At 46.4% G+C, this 17,434-nt stretch overlaps 1 protein-coding gene across 1 annotated transcript; it reads left to right on the plus strand.

Moving 5' to 3' along the window:
• Nucleotides 1–841: 841 nt before the first annotated feature.
• Nucleotides 842–17,095, plus strand: LOC142665444 (uncharacterized). Its single transcript, XM_075845143.1, has 13 exons — nucleotides 842–1,003; nucleotides 8,947–9,630; nucleotides 9,972–10,085; nucleotides 10,441–10,500; nucleotides 10,580–10,712; nucleotides 10,799–10,858; nucleotides 11,901–11,966; nucleotides 12,372–12,437; nucleotides 12,520–12,582; nucleotides 13,072–13,128; nucleotides 15,927–15,986; nucleotides 16,063–16,125; nucleotides 16,652–17,095. Exons 2-13 carry the CDS (start codon nucleotides 8,956–8,958, stop codon nucleotides 16,987–16,989), a joined length of 1,755 nt encoding a protein of 584 aa, XP_075701258.1. The 5' UTR covers nucleotides 842–1,003; nucleotides 8,947–8,955; the 3' UTR covers nucleotides 16,990–17,095.
• The last annotated feature ends 339 nt before the right edge of the window (nucleotides 17,096–17,434 follow it).

Below are 17,434 nucleotides of genomic sequence, written 5' to 3' on the forward strand. Positions count from 1 at the left end.
GGCGTTATCTACAGAGGGGTCTGTATGGCGTTATCTACAGGGGGGGCTGTATGGCGTCATCTACAGGGGGGGGCTGTATGGAGTTATCTACAGGGGGGCTGTAAAAAAGGCACTATCTACAAGTGGGGGTTGTGTGACACCCAGGGGAGGGGGGGGAGGGGGGCCCCAGTCAAAAGTTTGCTATGGGGCCCAGTCTTTCCTAGTTACGCCCCTGCCTGCTGTTCTCTTTTTGTTATTACAGTGTGTATCTCGTACTACCGCCATCTGCTGTTCACTTGCAGCTATTACAATGTGTGTCTTGTACCACCGCCATCTGCTGTTCTCTTTTTGTTATTACAGTGTGTATCTCGTACTACCGCCATCTGCTGTTCACTTGCAGCTATTACAATGTGTGTCTTGTACCACCGCCATCTGCTGTACTCGTTTTGTTATTAGTGTGTATCTCGTACTAGCGCCATCTGCGGTATGTGTGTCTTCTAGTAGCGCCATCTGCTGTTCATTTTTTGTTAGTACAGTATTTGGTCTTCCAGTTGCGCCTTCTGCTGTTTATTTGCTGTTACTACTGTAATTGGCCATTTTGCTGGAGACCGGTCTCTCAGTCACTGAGGTTTTGGGTTTCCTCTGTTATTTGTTTCGTCTTACCATGTGATTGGAGCTGTATGCTCATTGGTTGGTGTATGTCACGTGATGCGACTCCATTAGATTCGAGTAAAGAAGCGAATCTCACGGCATCTCCTGCGCCTCCTCCCGCCAGCGCTCCGCTCTCACCCCCGGGATATCCGCTGCTGCACCGCATTCTGCTGCATCCACGGTCAGGTCTGTCGTCATCCATTAATGTGCCCCGTTGTGCGGTGCCCGTGTTGTCCCGCGGTCTGGGGTACTACAGGTGTCAGCATGTCCTCCCGGCTGCGGTGTGAATAGTGGCGGGCTCTGCTGTACTCATGTACTCAGGACCTCTGCTGACCATTACACATTCTCCTCCGGTAGATTGCATGGAGATGAGGTGACGTGTAATCTTCTTAGAGGGATTGTCCACTTTTCGCACTTTGGTCCCGGAGTCGGTGGGATTTATTTATTATTTTCTGGTGTAATTGCGAGGAACAGAACGGCGCAACCCCCGCCGCTATATCCGTGTGTGACAGTTACACAAATGGGGCGTGGCTTATGGTGACTTCTATGAGGTTACCGCCCCTTTTCGCATTGTGGCTATTGTCCCGGTGGTATGTCCCGGTTTCGACTGTATCTGTGTTCTCGGGAGGAGAGGTCCGCAGGGGGGTTTTAGTGCTATCTACAGGTAGGGTGGCACTGTCTGCCATGGGGTGTGGCACTATATACGGGGCATTGTCTCACTATGGGAGCATTATACGTATGTGGGCTGAACCAGGTGTATGTGGGCGGGGTTGGTGCGCTATAGGGTGGTACCGATACCAGAATTTGGACTTCGATACCGATACTTCATGTAGTATTGCGATTTCGATACCAAAACGATACTTTGCCAACAGTAATAAAAATAAGTTCTTCCATTTTCTGATGAGGCGCGATGCTGATGAATGTAACCTCCACGTGCCGCACATTAATAGTGATTAACCCCCTCATGTACCTCAGTCATAATGGGTTAATGTGTGAGGTACATGATGGGGTTAATTACTATTAATGTGCGGCACGTGGAGGTGAAATTCATCATCATCACACGTCGCACCTCATCAGAAAATGGTACACAGGCATATATCTATATACTGATAGCACACAGGCATATATCTATATACTGATAGCACACAGGCATATATCTATATACTGATAGCACACAGGCATGTATCTATATACTGATAGTACACAGGCATATATCTATATACTGATAGTACACAGGCATATATCTATATACTGATAGTACACAGCCATATATCTATATACTGATAGCACACAGGCATATATCTATATACTGATAGCACACAGGCATATATCTATATACTGATAGCACACAGGCATATATCTATATACTGATAGTACACAGGCATATATCTATATACTGATAATACACAGGCATATATCTATATACTGATAGCACACAGGCATATATCTATATACTGATAGCACACAGGCACATATCTATATACTGATAGTACACAGGCATATATCTATATACTGATATCACACAGGCATATATCTATACACTGATAGTACACAGGCATATATCTATATACTGATATCACACAGGCATATATCTATATACTGATAGCACACAGGCATATATCTATATACTGATAGCACACAGGCACATATCTATACACTGATAGTACACAGGCATATATCTATATACTGATATCACACAGGCATATATCTATATACTGATAGCACACAGGCATATATCTATATACTGATAGTACACAGGCATATATCTATATACTGATAGTACACAGGCATATATCTATATACTGATAGTACACAGGCATATATCTATATACTGATAGCACACAGGCATATATCTATATACTGATAGCACACAGGCATATATCTATATACTGATAGCACACAGGCATATATCTATATACTGATAGTACACAGGCATATATCTATATACTGATAGTACACAGGCATATATCTATATACTGATAGCACACAGGCATATATCTATATACTGATAGTACACAGGCATATATCTATATACTGATAGTACACAGGCATATATCTATATACTGATAGCACACAGGCATATATCTATATACTGATAGCACACAGGCATATATCTATATACTGATAGTACACAGGCATATATCTATATACTGATAGTACACAGGCATATATCTATATACTGATAGCACACAGGCATATATCTATATACTGATAGTACACAGGCATATATCTATATACTGATAGTACACAGGCATATATCTATATACTGATAGCACACAGGCATATATCTATATACTGATAGCACACAGGCATATATCTATATACTGATAGTACACAGGCATATATCTATATACTGATAGTACACAGGCATATATCTATATACTGATAGTACACAGTCATATATCTATATACTGATAGTACACAGGCATGTATCTATATACTGATAGTACACAGGCATATATCTATATACTGATAGCACACAGGCATATATCTATATACTGATAGTACACAGGCATATATCTATATACTGATAGTACACAGTCATATATCTATATACTGATAGTACACAGGCATGTATCTATATACTGATAGTACACAGTCATATATCTATATACTGATAGTACACAGGCATGTATCTATATACTGATAGTACACAGGCATATATCTATATACTGATAGTACACAGGCATATATCTATATACTGATAGTACACAGTCATATATCTATATACTGATAGTACACAGGCATGTATCTATATACTGATAGTACACAGTCATATATCTATATACTGATAGTACACAGGCATGTATCTATATACTGATAGTACACAGGCATATATCTATATACTGATAGTACACAGGCATATATCTATATACTGATAGTACACAGTCATATATCTATATACTGATAGTACACAGGCATGTATCTATATACTGATAGTACACAGGCATATATCTATATACTGATAGTACACAGGCATATATCTATACACTGATAGCACACAGGCATATATCTATATACTGATAGCACACAGGCATATATCTATATACTGATAGTACACAGGCATATATCTATACACTGATAGCACACAGGCATATATCTATATACTGATAGCACACAGGCATATATCTATATACTGATAGCACACAGGCATATATCTATATACTGATAGTACACAGGCATATATCTATATACTGATAGCACACAGGCATATATCTATATACTGATAGCACACAGGCATATATCTATATACTGATAGTACACAGGCATATATCTATATACTGATAGTACACAGGCATATATCTATATACTGATAGTACACAGTCATATATCTATATACTGATAGTACACAGGCATGTATCTATATACTGATAGCACACAGGTATACATCTATATACTGATAGCACACAGGCATATATCTATATACTGATAGCACACAGGCATATATCTATATACTGATAGCACACAGGCATATATCTATATACTGATAGTACACAGGCATATATCTATATACTGATAGTACACAGGCATATATCTATATACTGATAGCACACAGGCATATATCTATATACTGATAGCACACAGGCATATATCTATATACTGATAGTACACAGGCATATATCTATATACTGATAGTACACAGGCATATATCTATATACTGATAGTACACAGGCATATATCTATATACTGATAGTACACAGGCATATATCTATATACTGATAGTACACAGTCATATATCTATATACTGATAGTACACAGGCATGTATCTATATACTGATAGTACACAGGCATATATCTATATACTGATAGTACACAGGCATACATCTATATACTGATAGTACACAGGCATATATCTATACTGATAGCACACAGGCATATATCTATACTGATAGTACACAGGCATATATCTATACACTGATAGTACACAGGCATATATCTATATACTGATAGCACACAGGCATATATCTATATACTGATAGCACACAGGCATATATCTATACACTGATAGTACACAGGCATATATCTATATACTGATAGCACACAGGCATATATCTATATACTGATAGTACACAGGCATATATCTATACACTGATAGTACACAGGCATATATCTATATACTGATAGCACACAGGCATATATCTATATACTGATAGCACACAGGCATATATCTATACTGATAGTACACAGGCATATATCTATATACTGATAGCACACAGGCATATATCTATATACTGATAGTACACAGGCATATATCTATATACTGATAGTACACAGGCATATATCTATATACTGATAGCACACAGGCATATATCTATATACTGATAATACACAGGCATATATCTATATACTGATAGCACACAGGCATATATCTATATACTGATAGCACACAGGCATATATCTATATACTGATAGTACACAGGCATATATCTATATACTGATAGCACACAGGCATATATCTATATACTGATAGCACACAGGCATATATCTATATACTGATAGTACACAGGCATATATCTATATACTGATAGTACACAGGCATATATCTATATACTGATAATACACAGGCATATATCTATATACTGATAGTACACAGGCATATATCTATATACTGATAGTACACAGGCATATATCTATACACTGATAGTACACAGGCATATATCTATATACTGATAGTACACAGGCATATATCTATATACTGATAGTACACAGGCATATATCTATATACTGATAGTACACAGGCATATATCTATATACTGATAGCACACAGGCATATATCTATATACTGATAGCACACAGGCATATATCTATATACTGATAGTACACAGGCATATATCTATATACTGATAGCACACAGGCATATATCTATATACTGATAGCACACAGGCATATATCTATACACTGATAGTACACAGGCATATATCTATATACTGATAGTACACAGGCATATATCTATATACTGATAGTACACAGGCATATATCTATATACTGATAGTACACAGGCATATATCTATATACTGATAGTACACAGGCATCTATCTATACACTGATAGTACACAGGCATATATCTATATACTGATAGTACACAGGCATATATCTATATACTGATAGCACACAGGCATATATCTATATACTGATAGTACACAGGCATATATCTATACACTGATAGCACACAGGCATATATCTATATACTGATAGTACACAGGCATATATCTATATACTGATAGCACACAGGCATATATCTATATACTGATAGTACACAGGCATATATCTATATACTGATAGTACACAGGCATATATCTATATACTGATAGCACACAGGCATATATCTATATACTGATAGTACACAGGCATATATCTATATACTGATAGCACACAGGCATATATCTATATACTGATAGCACACAGGCATATATCTATACACTGATAGTACACAGGCATATATCTATATACTGATAGTACACAGGCGTATATCTATATACTGATAGTACACAGGCGTATATCTATATACTGATAGCACACAGGCATATATCTATATACTGATAGCACACAGGCATATATCTATATACTGATAGCACACAGGCATATATCTATACACTGATAGCACACAGGCATATATCTATATACTGATAGTACACAGGCGTATATCTATATACTGATAGTACACAGGCGTATATCTATATACTGATAGTACACAGGCGTATATCTATATACTGATAGTACACAGGCGTATATCTATATACTGATAGTACACAGGCGTATATCTATATACAGATAGTACACAGGCATATATCTATATACTGATAGCACACAGGCATATATCTATATACTGATAGCACACAGGCATATATCTATATACTGATAGTACACAGGCATATATCTATATACTGATAGCACACAGGCATATATCTATATACTGATAGCACACAGGCATATATCTATATACTGATAGCACACAGGCATATATCTATATACTGATAGTACACAGCCATATATCTATATACTGATAGTACACAGGCATATATCTATATACTGATAGTACACAGGCATACATCTATATACTGATAGTACACAGGCATATATCTATATACTGATAGCACACAGGCATATATCTATATACTGATAGCACACAGGCATATATCTATATACTGATAGTACACAGGCATATCTATATACTGATAGTACACAGGCATATATCTATATACTGATAGTACACAGGCATACATCTATATACTGATAGCACACAGGCATATATCTATATACTGATAGTACACAGGCATATATCTATATACTGATAGTACACAGGCATATATCTATATACGGATAGTACACAGGCATATATGTATATACGGATAGTACACAGGCATATATCTATATACTGATAGTACACAGGCATATATCTATATACTGATAGTACACAGGCATATATCTATACACTGATAGTACACAGGCATATATCTATATACTGATAGCACACAGGCATATATCTATATATTGATAGCACACAGGCATATATCTATACTGATAGCACACAGGCATATATCTATATACTGATAGCACACAGGCATATATCTATATACTGATAGTACACAGGCATATATCTATATACTGATAGTACACAGGCATATATCTATATACTGATAGCACACAGGCATATATCTATATACTGATAGCACACAGGCATATATCTATATACTGATAGCACACAGGCATGTATCTATATACTGATAGCACACAGGCATATATCTATACACTGATAGCACACAGGCATATATCTATATACTGATAGCACACAGGCATATATCTATATACTGATAGTACACAGGCATATATCTATATACTGATAGTACACAGGCATATATCTATACACTGATAGTACACAGGCATATATCTATATACTGATAGCACACAGGCATATATCTATATACTGATAGCACACAGGCATATATCTATATACTGATAGCACACAGGCATATATCTATATACTGATAGCACACAGGCATATATCTATATACTGATAGCACACAGGCATATATCTATACACTGATAGCACACAGGCATATATCTATATACTGATAGCACACAGGCATATATCTATATACGGATAGTACACAGGCATATATCTATATATTGATAGTATGAGGTGATGCGGCGGTTCAGGCACAGGGGTGTTTTGTAGAGCGCCTGCCATGTTCTGTCTTCCGTGCCACCGCTCATTACTGTAGCGCCGGCCACATCACATCATCCTGACAGCACGCGCTTGTCAGGACTCCAGAGCACGGCAATGGCTTTATCACACCGCCGCGGCCCCGCTCTCATACATTCATGTGTTACTATACTGCGGCTCCGGCCCCGCTCTCATACATTCATGTGTTACTATACTGCGGCTCCGGCCCCGCTCTCATACATTCATGTGTTACTATACTGCGGCCCCGCTCTCATACATTCATGTGTTACTATACTGCGGCTGTGGCCCCGCTCTCATACATTCATGTGTTACTATACTGCGGCTGTGGCCCCGCTCTCATACATTCATGTGTTACTATACTGCGGCCGCGGCCCCGCTCTCATACATTCATGTGTTCCTATACTGCGGCCCCGCTCTCATACATATTCATGTGTTACTATACTGCGGCCCCGGCCCCGCTCTCATACATTCATGTGTTCCTATACTGCGGCCACGGCCCCGCTCTCATACATTCATGTGTTACTATACTGCGGCTGTGGCCCCGCTCTCATACATTCATGTGTTACTATACCGCGGCCCCGCTCTCATACATTCATGTGTTCCTATACTGCGGCCCCGCTCTCATACATATTCATGTGTTACTATACTGCGGCCCCGGCCCCGCTCTCATACATTCATGTGTTCCTATACTGCGGCCACGGCCCCGCTCTCATACATTCATGTGTTACTATACTGCGGCCACGGCCCCGCTCTCATACATTCATGTGTTACTATACTGCGGCCCCGCTCTCATACATTCATGTGTTCCTATACTGCGGCCCCGGCCCCGCTCTCATACATTCATGTGTTCCTATACTGCGGCCACGGCCCCGCTCTCATACATTCATGTGTCACAGCGGGGTGGGGGGACATATATATATGGGATATAGGGATTACACTGACCCCCCTCGCCGTCCATGGATGATGATCTTGTAGTGGCCCCACCCACCCTCTAATCCTGGCCACACCCTCATAGTAAAGACCATCATGCATCTGCTGACCGGCCCCCTCCTCTCATGCCGCTGATCTCTATCAGCAGTGTCTGTTGGGGGTTATCCCCCACTGACGTCTCCTCTTCTTTGTTTCTCCAGGTGGGGGCGATGCCGAGCTGCATAGTGAAGGGCTGTACCCACTACACTGGCATGAAGGCCTCCAACCCCCTGCTCACCATGCACGTCTTCCCCCGGGACCTCGCCCGCATTAAGCTCTGGCTGCAGCAGATCGGTCAGAACTTCGGGGACATCGACACTTTTGCTACCAAAGTTTTGGACGCAACGAGAACGGGTAAATACCGCATCTGCTCCGCCCACTTTGCGCCGGGCAGTTACACCTCTCAGGGAAGCAGGATTGTGCTGAAACACGACGCCATCCCCACACTCTTCCCCGGAATTTACCCAAGACCCCCGCCGGACTGGAAGGACAAAAAGCCTCATGTCAGCGCGGACACTATAGGTAAAAGTGACAGTCGTCTTCAGACGGACACGCCAAAAGCCGTCAGCCAGAGAAAGGAGGCGGGGCCACAGGCGAAGGCGGACTGTGATAAGAGGCTGCAGGAGGGAGCGCGCCGAAGCCAAGGTGCCAGACCGGGCCGGACCCCGGGACCCCCGCAGGAGCAGATCTTAGACACCAATGGCCGATACACGAGCATCTTCAACAAGGGGTCCGGGCAGAAGGAGCTGAAGACCAATGAGCTCAGCTATAACTGGTCCTTACCGCTGCCAGGAGGCACTACAGAGGAGAACAGACGCGCCCTATGGTCTCTGGAAAACGTAATGGTGAGCGGGTGCACGGTACCATGGAGGGGTCCTTACAGAAGAGATCACATGTAATGTATATACTCAGCAAACACCTACTGACCCCCAACCTGCAGCCTATAATATACTCCAGTTACATCCAGAGTTGCAGTCAGTTTTGTTGGTCCGTGACGACAGCTCTGGATGTGATTGGAGTAGAAACCATGATGCCGCGCAGACTCCGTACAATATAATGTAAGGATCAGAGTCCTGTGTCAGACAGTAGACAGCTGTTAATTCTGTGGCTGGAGATAAGCTGCTGCCAGACACCGCTGATCTTAGGATTGAATGGTGACCTAATTGACTTTTCTTCTCATTTCCAGGTCTCCCTCCTTCAGCATCTGGCAGAAGTTCCTCTCTCCTCCCGATCACAAAAGCAGAAGACCAGCCGCCTGCTGAACCAGACGGCCGAGATCGTGTCCCTGCTGACCGGAGAGGTGGGGGGGGGGGGGGGTCCAGCACTAATAATGGGGGGGAGGCATAATCCTGGCTGCTGCGGCAGCTAGCAGGACGTCTACTCTTAGGTGTGTGTGTGTGTGTGTGTGTGTGTGTGTGTGTGTGTGTGTGTGTGCGATCTGTTCCGTGATCGTGGATCGTGAGGGGGGGGCGGTGGTGTGTGTGAGGGGGGGGCGGTGTGCGAGGGGGCGGGCGGGGCGGTGTATGTGTGCGAGGGGGCGAGCGGGGCGGTGTATGTGTGCGAGGGGGCGAGCGGGGCGGTGTATGTGTGCGAGGGGGGTGCGGGGCGGTGTATTTTGTTTTTTTGCCCCTTGTGATGTTTTTCCTATTTCGCAGGAATGGACGGTCGTGAAAAAGAATTCGCACATCAGCAAGTTCTATAATATGATACGAGAGGTGGGTGGACGGGTCATGTGTCTGGTCATGTGACAGGTCACGGGCCGGTCATGTGACACTGTTGAACTTTGGGTTTCAGGTTCCCATCAAGTGCGGAGACGTCGCCGTGTTCTTCTCCATGGATGAGTGGGATTACATCGAAGACCACGAGGACCATTATAAACACGTGATGGTGGAAGAGCCCAGGAGCTTACAATCTAATGGGGGCACAGGTATGACTGCAGCCTCATTACCCAGTATGTCGGGGGGGGGGGGGGCGCGCGATGCTCGGTATTGATATCTTGTATTGTCATTGTAGACGGAGTGAAGATGGACTCTCATCTGGAGACACAATGTGAGCAGAGGCCGAGTCCCCAGGGTGAGTGCAGAGCAGAAATCATACAGCTGGGGAGTTATACAGCAAATAAATGTTACTATATAACTCTATGGGAGCTGTATATATCTGTATAGTGAGCTCCCCCTAGTGGTGGCTGCAGGCAGCAGAACGTTATCATGTAACTATGGGAGCTGTATATATCTGTATGTAGTGTGAGCTCCCCCTAGTGGTGGCTGCAGGCAGCAGAACGTTATCATGTAACTCTATGGGAGCTGTATATATCTGTATGTAGTGTGAGCTCCCCCTAGTGGTGGCTGCAGGCAGCAGAACGTTATCATGTAACTCTATGGGAGCTGTATACATCTGTATGTAGTGAGCTCCCCCTAATGGTGGCTGCAGGCAGCAGAACATTATCATGTAACTCTATGGGAGCTGTATATATCTGTATGTAGTGAGCTCCCCCTAATGGTGGCTGCAGGCAGCAGAACGTTATCATGTAACTCTATGGGAGCTGTATATATCTGTATGTAGTGTGAGCTCCCCCTAGTGGTGGCTGCAGGCAGCAGAACGTTATCATGTAACTCTATGGGAGCTGTATATATCTGTATGTAGTGTGAGCTCCCCCGAGTGGTGGCTGCAGGCAGCAGAACGTTATCATGTAACTCTATGGGAGCTGTATATATCTGTATGTAGTGAGCTCCCCCTAATGGTGGCTGCAGGCAGCAGAACGTTATCATGTAACTCTATGGGAGCTGTATATATCTGTATGTAGTGAGCTCCCCCTAATGGTGGCTGCAGGCAGAACGTTATCATGTAACTCTATGGGAGCTGTATATATCTGTATGTAGTGTGAGCTCCCCCGAGTGGTGGCTGCAGGCAACTGGAATCTGACTGTGAAGAGAATGTGGGGTTTTGGAGTTCTGATCTCTGAACATTAGATTTTATCTTTGTAGAATTGAGGGTTCAGCCGCGGGACAGTCAAGAAGGCCTTTTACTGTTCTGAGAAGCAGGATCCCCCTCCCCCACTAACTGGAAGTGTTGACCCCATATAATAAAGATGTTGCTTGCTCTGTTCATATTACAGGGGATGTGGATGATGGGGGTCCCCTGGACGATTCCCGAAGCGCCATGACGCCCCCTACGCTAACCGGTGAGACCTCACTGTCATTTTCATACATTTCTGTAATTAAGTGACTCTCTAGTAATACCTGACGATCCCTGTGAGGGGCAGAGCCTGGCATTTCTAGGGTTAATGTTTGCTTTGTTTTTGCCTCGTGCGCTCCCCTAAATAATCGGTAAATGTGCGATATTCCGCTGACTTATCTATATAGTCTATTGGAGGCCGCACCGCTCTAGATTACCGGAACGCATAGTGTATCGCTCTATCACTTTTGCGCGCTCCTCCATTGGTCCTTTCTTTCCATAGTCCCATTACCACCTCCTGATATATTTGGGCACGTGTAATTGTGTGATGCGGTTTTACATAAATTGGCGCTAAGATGGCGGCTGCTTTGTTCTGTAATAGTTTCTGAATATTTTTTTTTTCCTCCCTCAGATAGATCCAAAGAAACAAAAAGAAAAGACGAAGATGTTGAGAGTCATGACGTGAATCGTACCACAGGTAAAACATCTCCAAACGGGAAATATGGCGAAAACAAATCATCCGGTATCTCCTCTCACCTGTCCGCTACTTCTCTATACAGATGACGTCATCGAAGAACGGGCATCCGACACCTCTCACAGTGAGAACATGGATTCTTCCTCAGGTAAAAAGCACATTTCAGTAGTGGGTTGTACCATTTGGTGGGGGTGATGGTGGTATACACCTGTATTCTAGTAACAGGAGATAAATGACTACAGCACTTCCGGCTGTGACGGCGGCGTGCTGGCAGGAGGAGCAGTAGAGTGCTGGCAGGAGGAGCAGTAGAGTGCTGGCAGGAGGAGCAGTAGAGTGCTGGCAGGAGGAGCAGTAGAGTGCTGGCAGGAGGAGCAGTAGAGTGCTGGCAGGAGGAGCAGTAGAGTGCTGGCAGGAGGAGCAGTAGAGTGCTGGCAGGAGGAGCAGTAGAGTGCTGGCAGGAGGAGCAGTAGAGTGCTGGCAGGAGGAGCAGTAGAGTGCTGGCAGGAGGAGCAGTAGAGTGCTGGCAGGAGGAGCAGTATTTATGGTTGATACAGAAGTAGTGGTCTCAGCAGCCGAATGATCAGCTTTTTGCCAGAGAATCTGGTCGCCTCTAAAATATTGTCTGTTTATCTTACAGGGGACAGTGAAGACCTGGACGACCCCCAGAGCCCCGAGTCCCCCCCGCTGCGGACAGGTGAGCTGCGTCACTGTGTTATCAGGACTACATTGCAAATCAATGATGTGACGGGGGGGCAGTAATCCGTTATTGAAGGGGAGCAGTCACCTAATAGAGACAGCGGCTGAGTCCAGCGGTGTTTGTCTTGTACTTGTGTGTCGTCCCCCACTTAGCTGAGCTATGGACCCCTCTATATTTACCAATATATATGGAAATGACTCTCTGGCTCAGTGGTAGCTCCGCCCATAGAGAAATGCTGGCTAGAGAGTGGGTTTGGCCGCCAGCATTTCTCTAGGGGCGGAGCTACCACTGAGCCCACGGCTCTGACCAATCTGCATGAGGCTGTTTCCTAAAGTCAGTCTTCATGCAGCGGGTCATTTCCATATTAATTGCTAAATATTGAGGGGTCCGTAACTCGGGAGGGGAGACATACAAGACCACTGGACCCAGACACAGCAGCTATGGGGTGACTGCGAACACACTTTGTAGGACCGAGTGACTGAGCCGACATACCGGACATGGAATAGACGAGAAGAACACGGCTGACGCCTCCCAGAAACCGCAATACCAGACACAGCCATGGACACGAGAGGTGCTGTTTCTGGAGGGAAGACGCCGCTTTCTCCTTATGTGACTTGTCCTCTTGACCGTACGAAGACATTTTCTTGGATGGAAGCAGCAAATATTACAGGGCATTTATCACTGATGTGCGACCGCCGCGCTACCTCCTCGCGGAGGAGCGGGGCTCATGACCACGTTGTGGGGGTCCCAGCCATCATACAGGTGATACGTTTTAATTGGGGAAAACCCCTTTAATGGTGGCACAGACACCAGATCCTACACCAAGGATCGGAGCGTTTCTGTAGATGCTGGATTATTGGACTCTTACTGCGCTGGCTATGCCTTATTCATTTATAAATGGGAGGGACCCTTTAAGGTGTCCCGCCACCTCCTCCAGACACCGTCCATGACACGTCTGACCCCATGGTAAATGGCACTTGTGTGGGTAGAGGCTCCGCAGTGATCAGGCCGGCACTTGTGTGGGTAGAGGTTCCGCAGTGCTCAGGACGGCACTTGTGCGGGTAGAGGTTCCGCAGTGCTCAGGACGGCACTTGTGCGGGTAGAGGTTCCGCAGTGCTCAGGACGGCACTTGTGCGGGTAGAGGTTCCGCAGTGCTCAGGACGGCACTTGTGCGGGTAGAGGTTCCGCAGTGCTCAGGACGGCACTTGTGCGGGTAGAGGTTCCGCAGTGCTCAGGACGGCACTTGTGCGGGTAGAGGTTCCGCAGTGCTCAGGACGGCACTTGTGCGGGTAGAGGTTCCGCAGTGCTCAGGACGGCACTTGTGCGGGTAGAGGTTCCGCAGTGCTCAGGACGGCACTTGTGCGGGTAGAGGTTCCGCAGTGCTCAGGACGGCACTTGTGCGGGTAGAGGTTCCGCAGTGCTCAGGACGGCACTTGTGCGGGTAGAGGTTCCGCAGTGCTCAGGACGGCACTTGTGCGGGTAGAGGTTCCGCAGTGCTCAGGACGGCACTTGTGCGGGTAGAGGTTCCGCAGTGCTCAGGACGGCACTTGTGCGGGTGGAGGCTCCGCAGTGATCAGGCCGGCACTTGTGCGGGTGGGGGGCTCCGCAGTGATCAGGCCGGCACTTGTGCGGGTGGGGGGCTCCGCAGTGATCAGGCCGGCACTTGTGCGGGTGGGAGGCTCTGCAGTGATCAGGCCGGCACTTGTGTGGGTGGGGGGCTCTGCAGTGATCAGGCTGGCACTTGTGTGGGTGGAGGCTCCGCAGTGATCAGGCTGGCACTTGTGTGGGTGGAGGCTCCGCAGTGATCAGGCTGGCACTTGTGTGGGTGGAGGCTCCGCAGTGATCAGGACGGCACTTGTGCGGGTGGAGGTTCCGCAGTGCTCAGGACGGCACTTGTGCGGGTAGAGGTTCCGCAGTGCTCAGGACGGCACTTGTGCGGGTAGAGGTTCCGCAGTGCTCAGGACGGCACTTGTGCGGGTAGAGGTTCCGCAGTGCTCAGGACGGCACTTGTGCGGGTAGAGGTTCCGCAGTGCTCAGGACGGCACTTGTGCGGGTAGAGGTTCCGCAGTGCTCAGGACGGCACTTGTGCGGGTAGAGGTTCCGCAGTGCTCAGGACGGCACTTGTGCGGGTAGAGGTTCCGCAGTGCTCAGGACGGCACTTGTGCGGGTAGAGGCTCTGCAGTGATCAGGCTGGCACTTGTGTGGGTGGGGGGCTCTGCAGTGATCAGGCCGGCACTTGTGTGGGTGGGGGGCTCCGCAGTGATCAGGCTGGCACTTGTGTGGGTGGAGGCTCTGCAGTGATCAGGCCGGCACTTGTGTGGGTGGAGGCTCTGCAGTGATCAGGCCGGCACTTGTGTGGGTGGAGGCTCTGCAGTGATCAGGCCGGCACTTGTGTGGGTGGAGGCTCTGCAGTGATCAGGCCGGCACTTGTGTGGGTGGAGGCTCTGCAGTGATCAGGCCGGCACTTGTGTGGGTGGAGGCTCTGCAGTGATCAGGCTGGCACTTGTGTGGGTGGAGGCTCTGCAGTGATCAGGCCGGCACTTGTGTGGGTGGAGGCTCTGCAGTGATCAGGCCGGCACTTGTGTGGGTGGAGGCTCTGCAGTGATCAGGCTGGCACTTGTGTGGGTGGAGGCTCTGCAGTGATCAGGCCGGCACTTGACCCTGCGGAGCCTCTTACCCACACATGTCTGAATTCTTGCTGTTTTTCGATCTATAATCTGAATAGCAGCCAATATGGCGGCCGCCGCCTCCTTGATCTTCTTCGGCCTCTGACTGCGTTTTGTTTGTTTCCTCAGATAAACGCAAAGAAAAAGTACAAGACGACGACCTGACCCTGGAAGTGACTTGTTTCTCAGGTAAAACATCAGATCTGCAAAATGGAAAACATGGCGATTTCCCCGCGCTTGTATTAACCCTTTCTTCTCCATACAGATGACGACATTGCGGACGAAACACCCGACACCCCTCAAAGTCCAAGAACAGATTCTGCCTCCGGTAGGAGTATTCTGGGATGGGGGTACAAAATATATAATTGGTGCCACCGCCCTCCTTTAACCCCATCATGGACATGTCGCTGTATGGAAGTACTTATGGGGGCAAGAGTGGTGGTATAGGTGCATTGGCAGGTGAAGTAGCAGTTGTGATACGTGTGGCAGGTGGAGTAGTAGTGGCAGGTGGAGTAGTAGTGGTGAAACCTTAGTATTGGCACGTGAAAAATCAGTGGTGATACACAAACATTGGCAGGTGGAGCAGAAGTGGTGATACAGTAGCAGTGTTATTTCTCTCATTGGCAGGTGGAGTAGTGACTTTAGTAGGTACAGTAGTAGTGTGATACAGTTGCAGTAATATATTAACGTTGGCAGGTGGAGCAGCAGTGGTGATACAGTGACAGATGGAGATAGAGTAGCATTGGGAGGTGTAGTAGGAGGGGTGTTCCAGCAGTGACTACCAGTACCACTCCACCAGCCGTACATGATGCCTCACCATTGTGACATCTCCCACGTTACCTTTTTCCATGCAGCCGTGCCCAGCAGAGGGGAAACCTCAGAAGAAGCCCCGGAATCCTCGGGCTCAGATCTGTGGATCGCGCAGGACGGCACAACGTCTTCCAGATGGATCCCTCAAGAAGATCCGCGGCCGCCAGGAAGAAACTTTACCAGATATGGTGGGAAACCTCCCAGAATCCAGTGCCCGGTCAGCCTGTCTGGTACCACCACCGCCGTCATCATCTGTGACCCGGAGCTGTACGGAGAGGACTTGGCACTCGAGCCGCGCTGCAACCTCTGTCACCTGACCTTCCCCGACAAATACGAACTGGATCTGCACCAAACCACACACAGTAAGAAGCAGCGGCTGTGACCGCCGCGCCGCAGGCCAGACCCCACCCGGGCAACAGACGGCGGCTTCATCTTTTTAAAACGACTTCAGGATGGAAATGAGTAATAAAAGTTTTGTTCGTACACAGCCGGTACTGAGTGATTTCTAGAAAACGTCGCCACAACCTTGTAGGAAAGCTGGGTGACAACCCACACGGCCACCGTCACCACCCCCGTGCATGGGAAAGCTGGGTGACAACCCACACGGCCACCGTCACCACCCCCGTACATGGGAAAGCTGGATGCCTACGGCTCCCACAGTTGCCGAGTCCTGAATGGCAGAACCCAAGCGCCTTTACCAGGGGTCTGGACAAACATGACCTCAACTGGCGGCCATAATGGCGGTCACTCAGCTTTCCTACAGAAAAATACAGTCCGGCTAAAGGTTATGGAAAGAGGATCTGTCCAGCTTAACAAACATTTGTATT

This window comes from Rhinoderma darwinii, chromosome 13, assembly GCF_050947455.1.
Source record: "Rhinoderma darwinii isolate aRhiDar2 chromosome 13, aRhiDar2.hap1, whole genome shotgun sequence".
In the NCBI taxonomy this organism is placed as follows: Eukaryota; Metazoa; Chordata; class Amphibia; order Anura; family Rhinodermatidae; genus Rhinoderma; species Rhinoderma darwinii.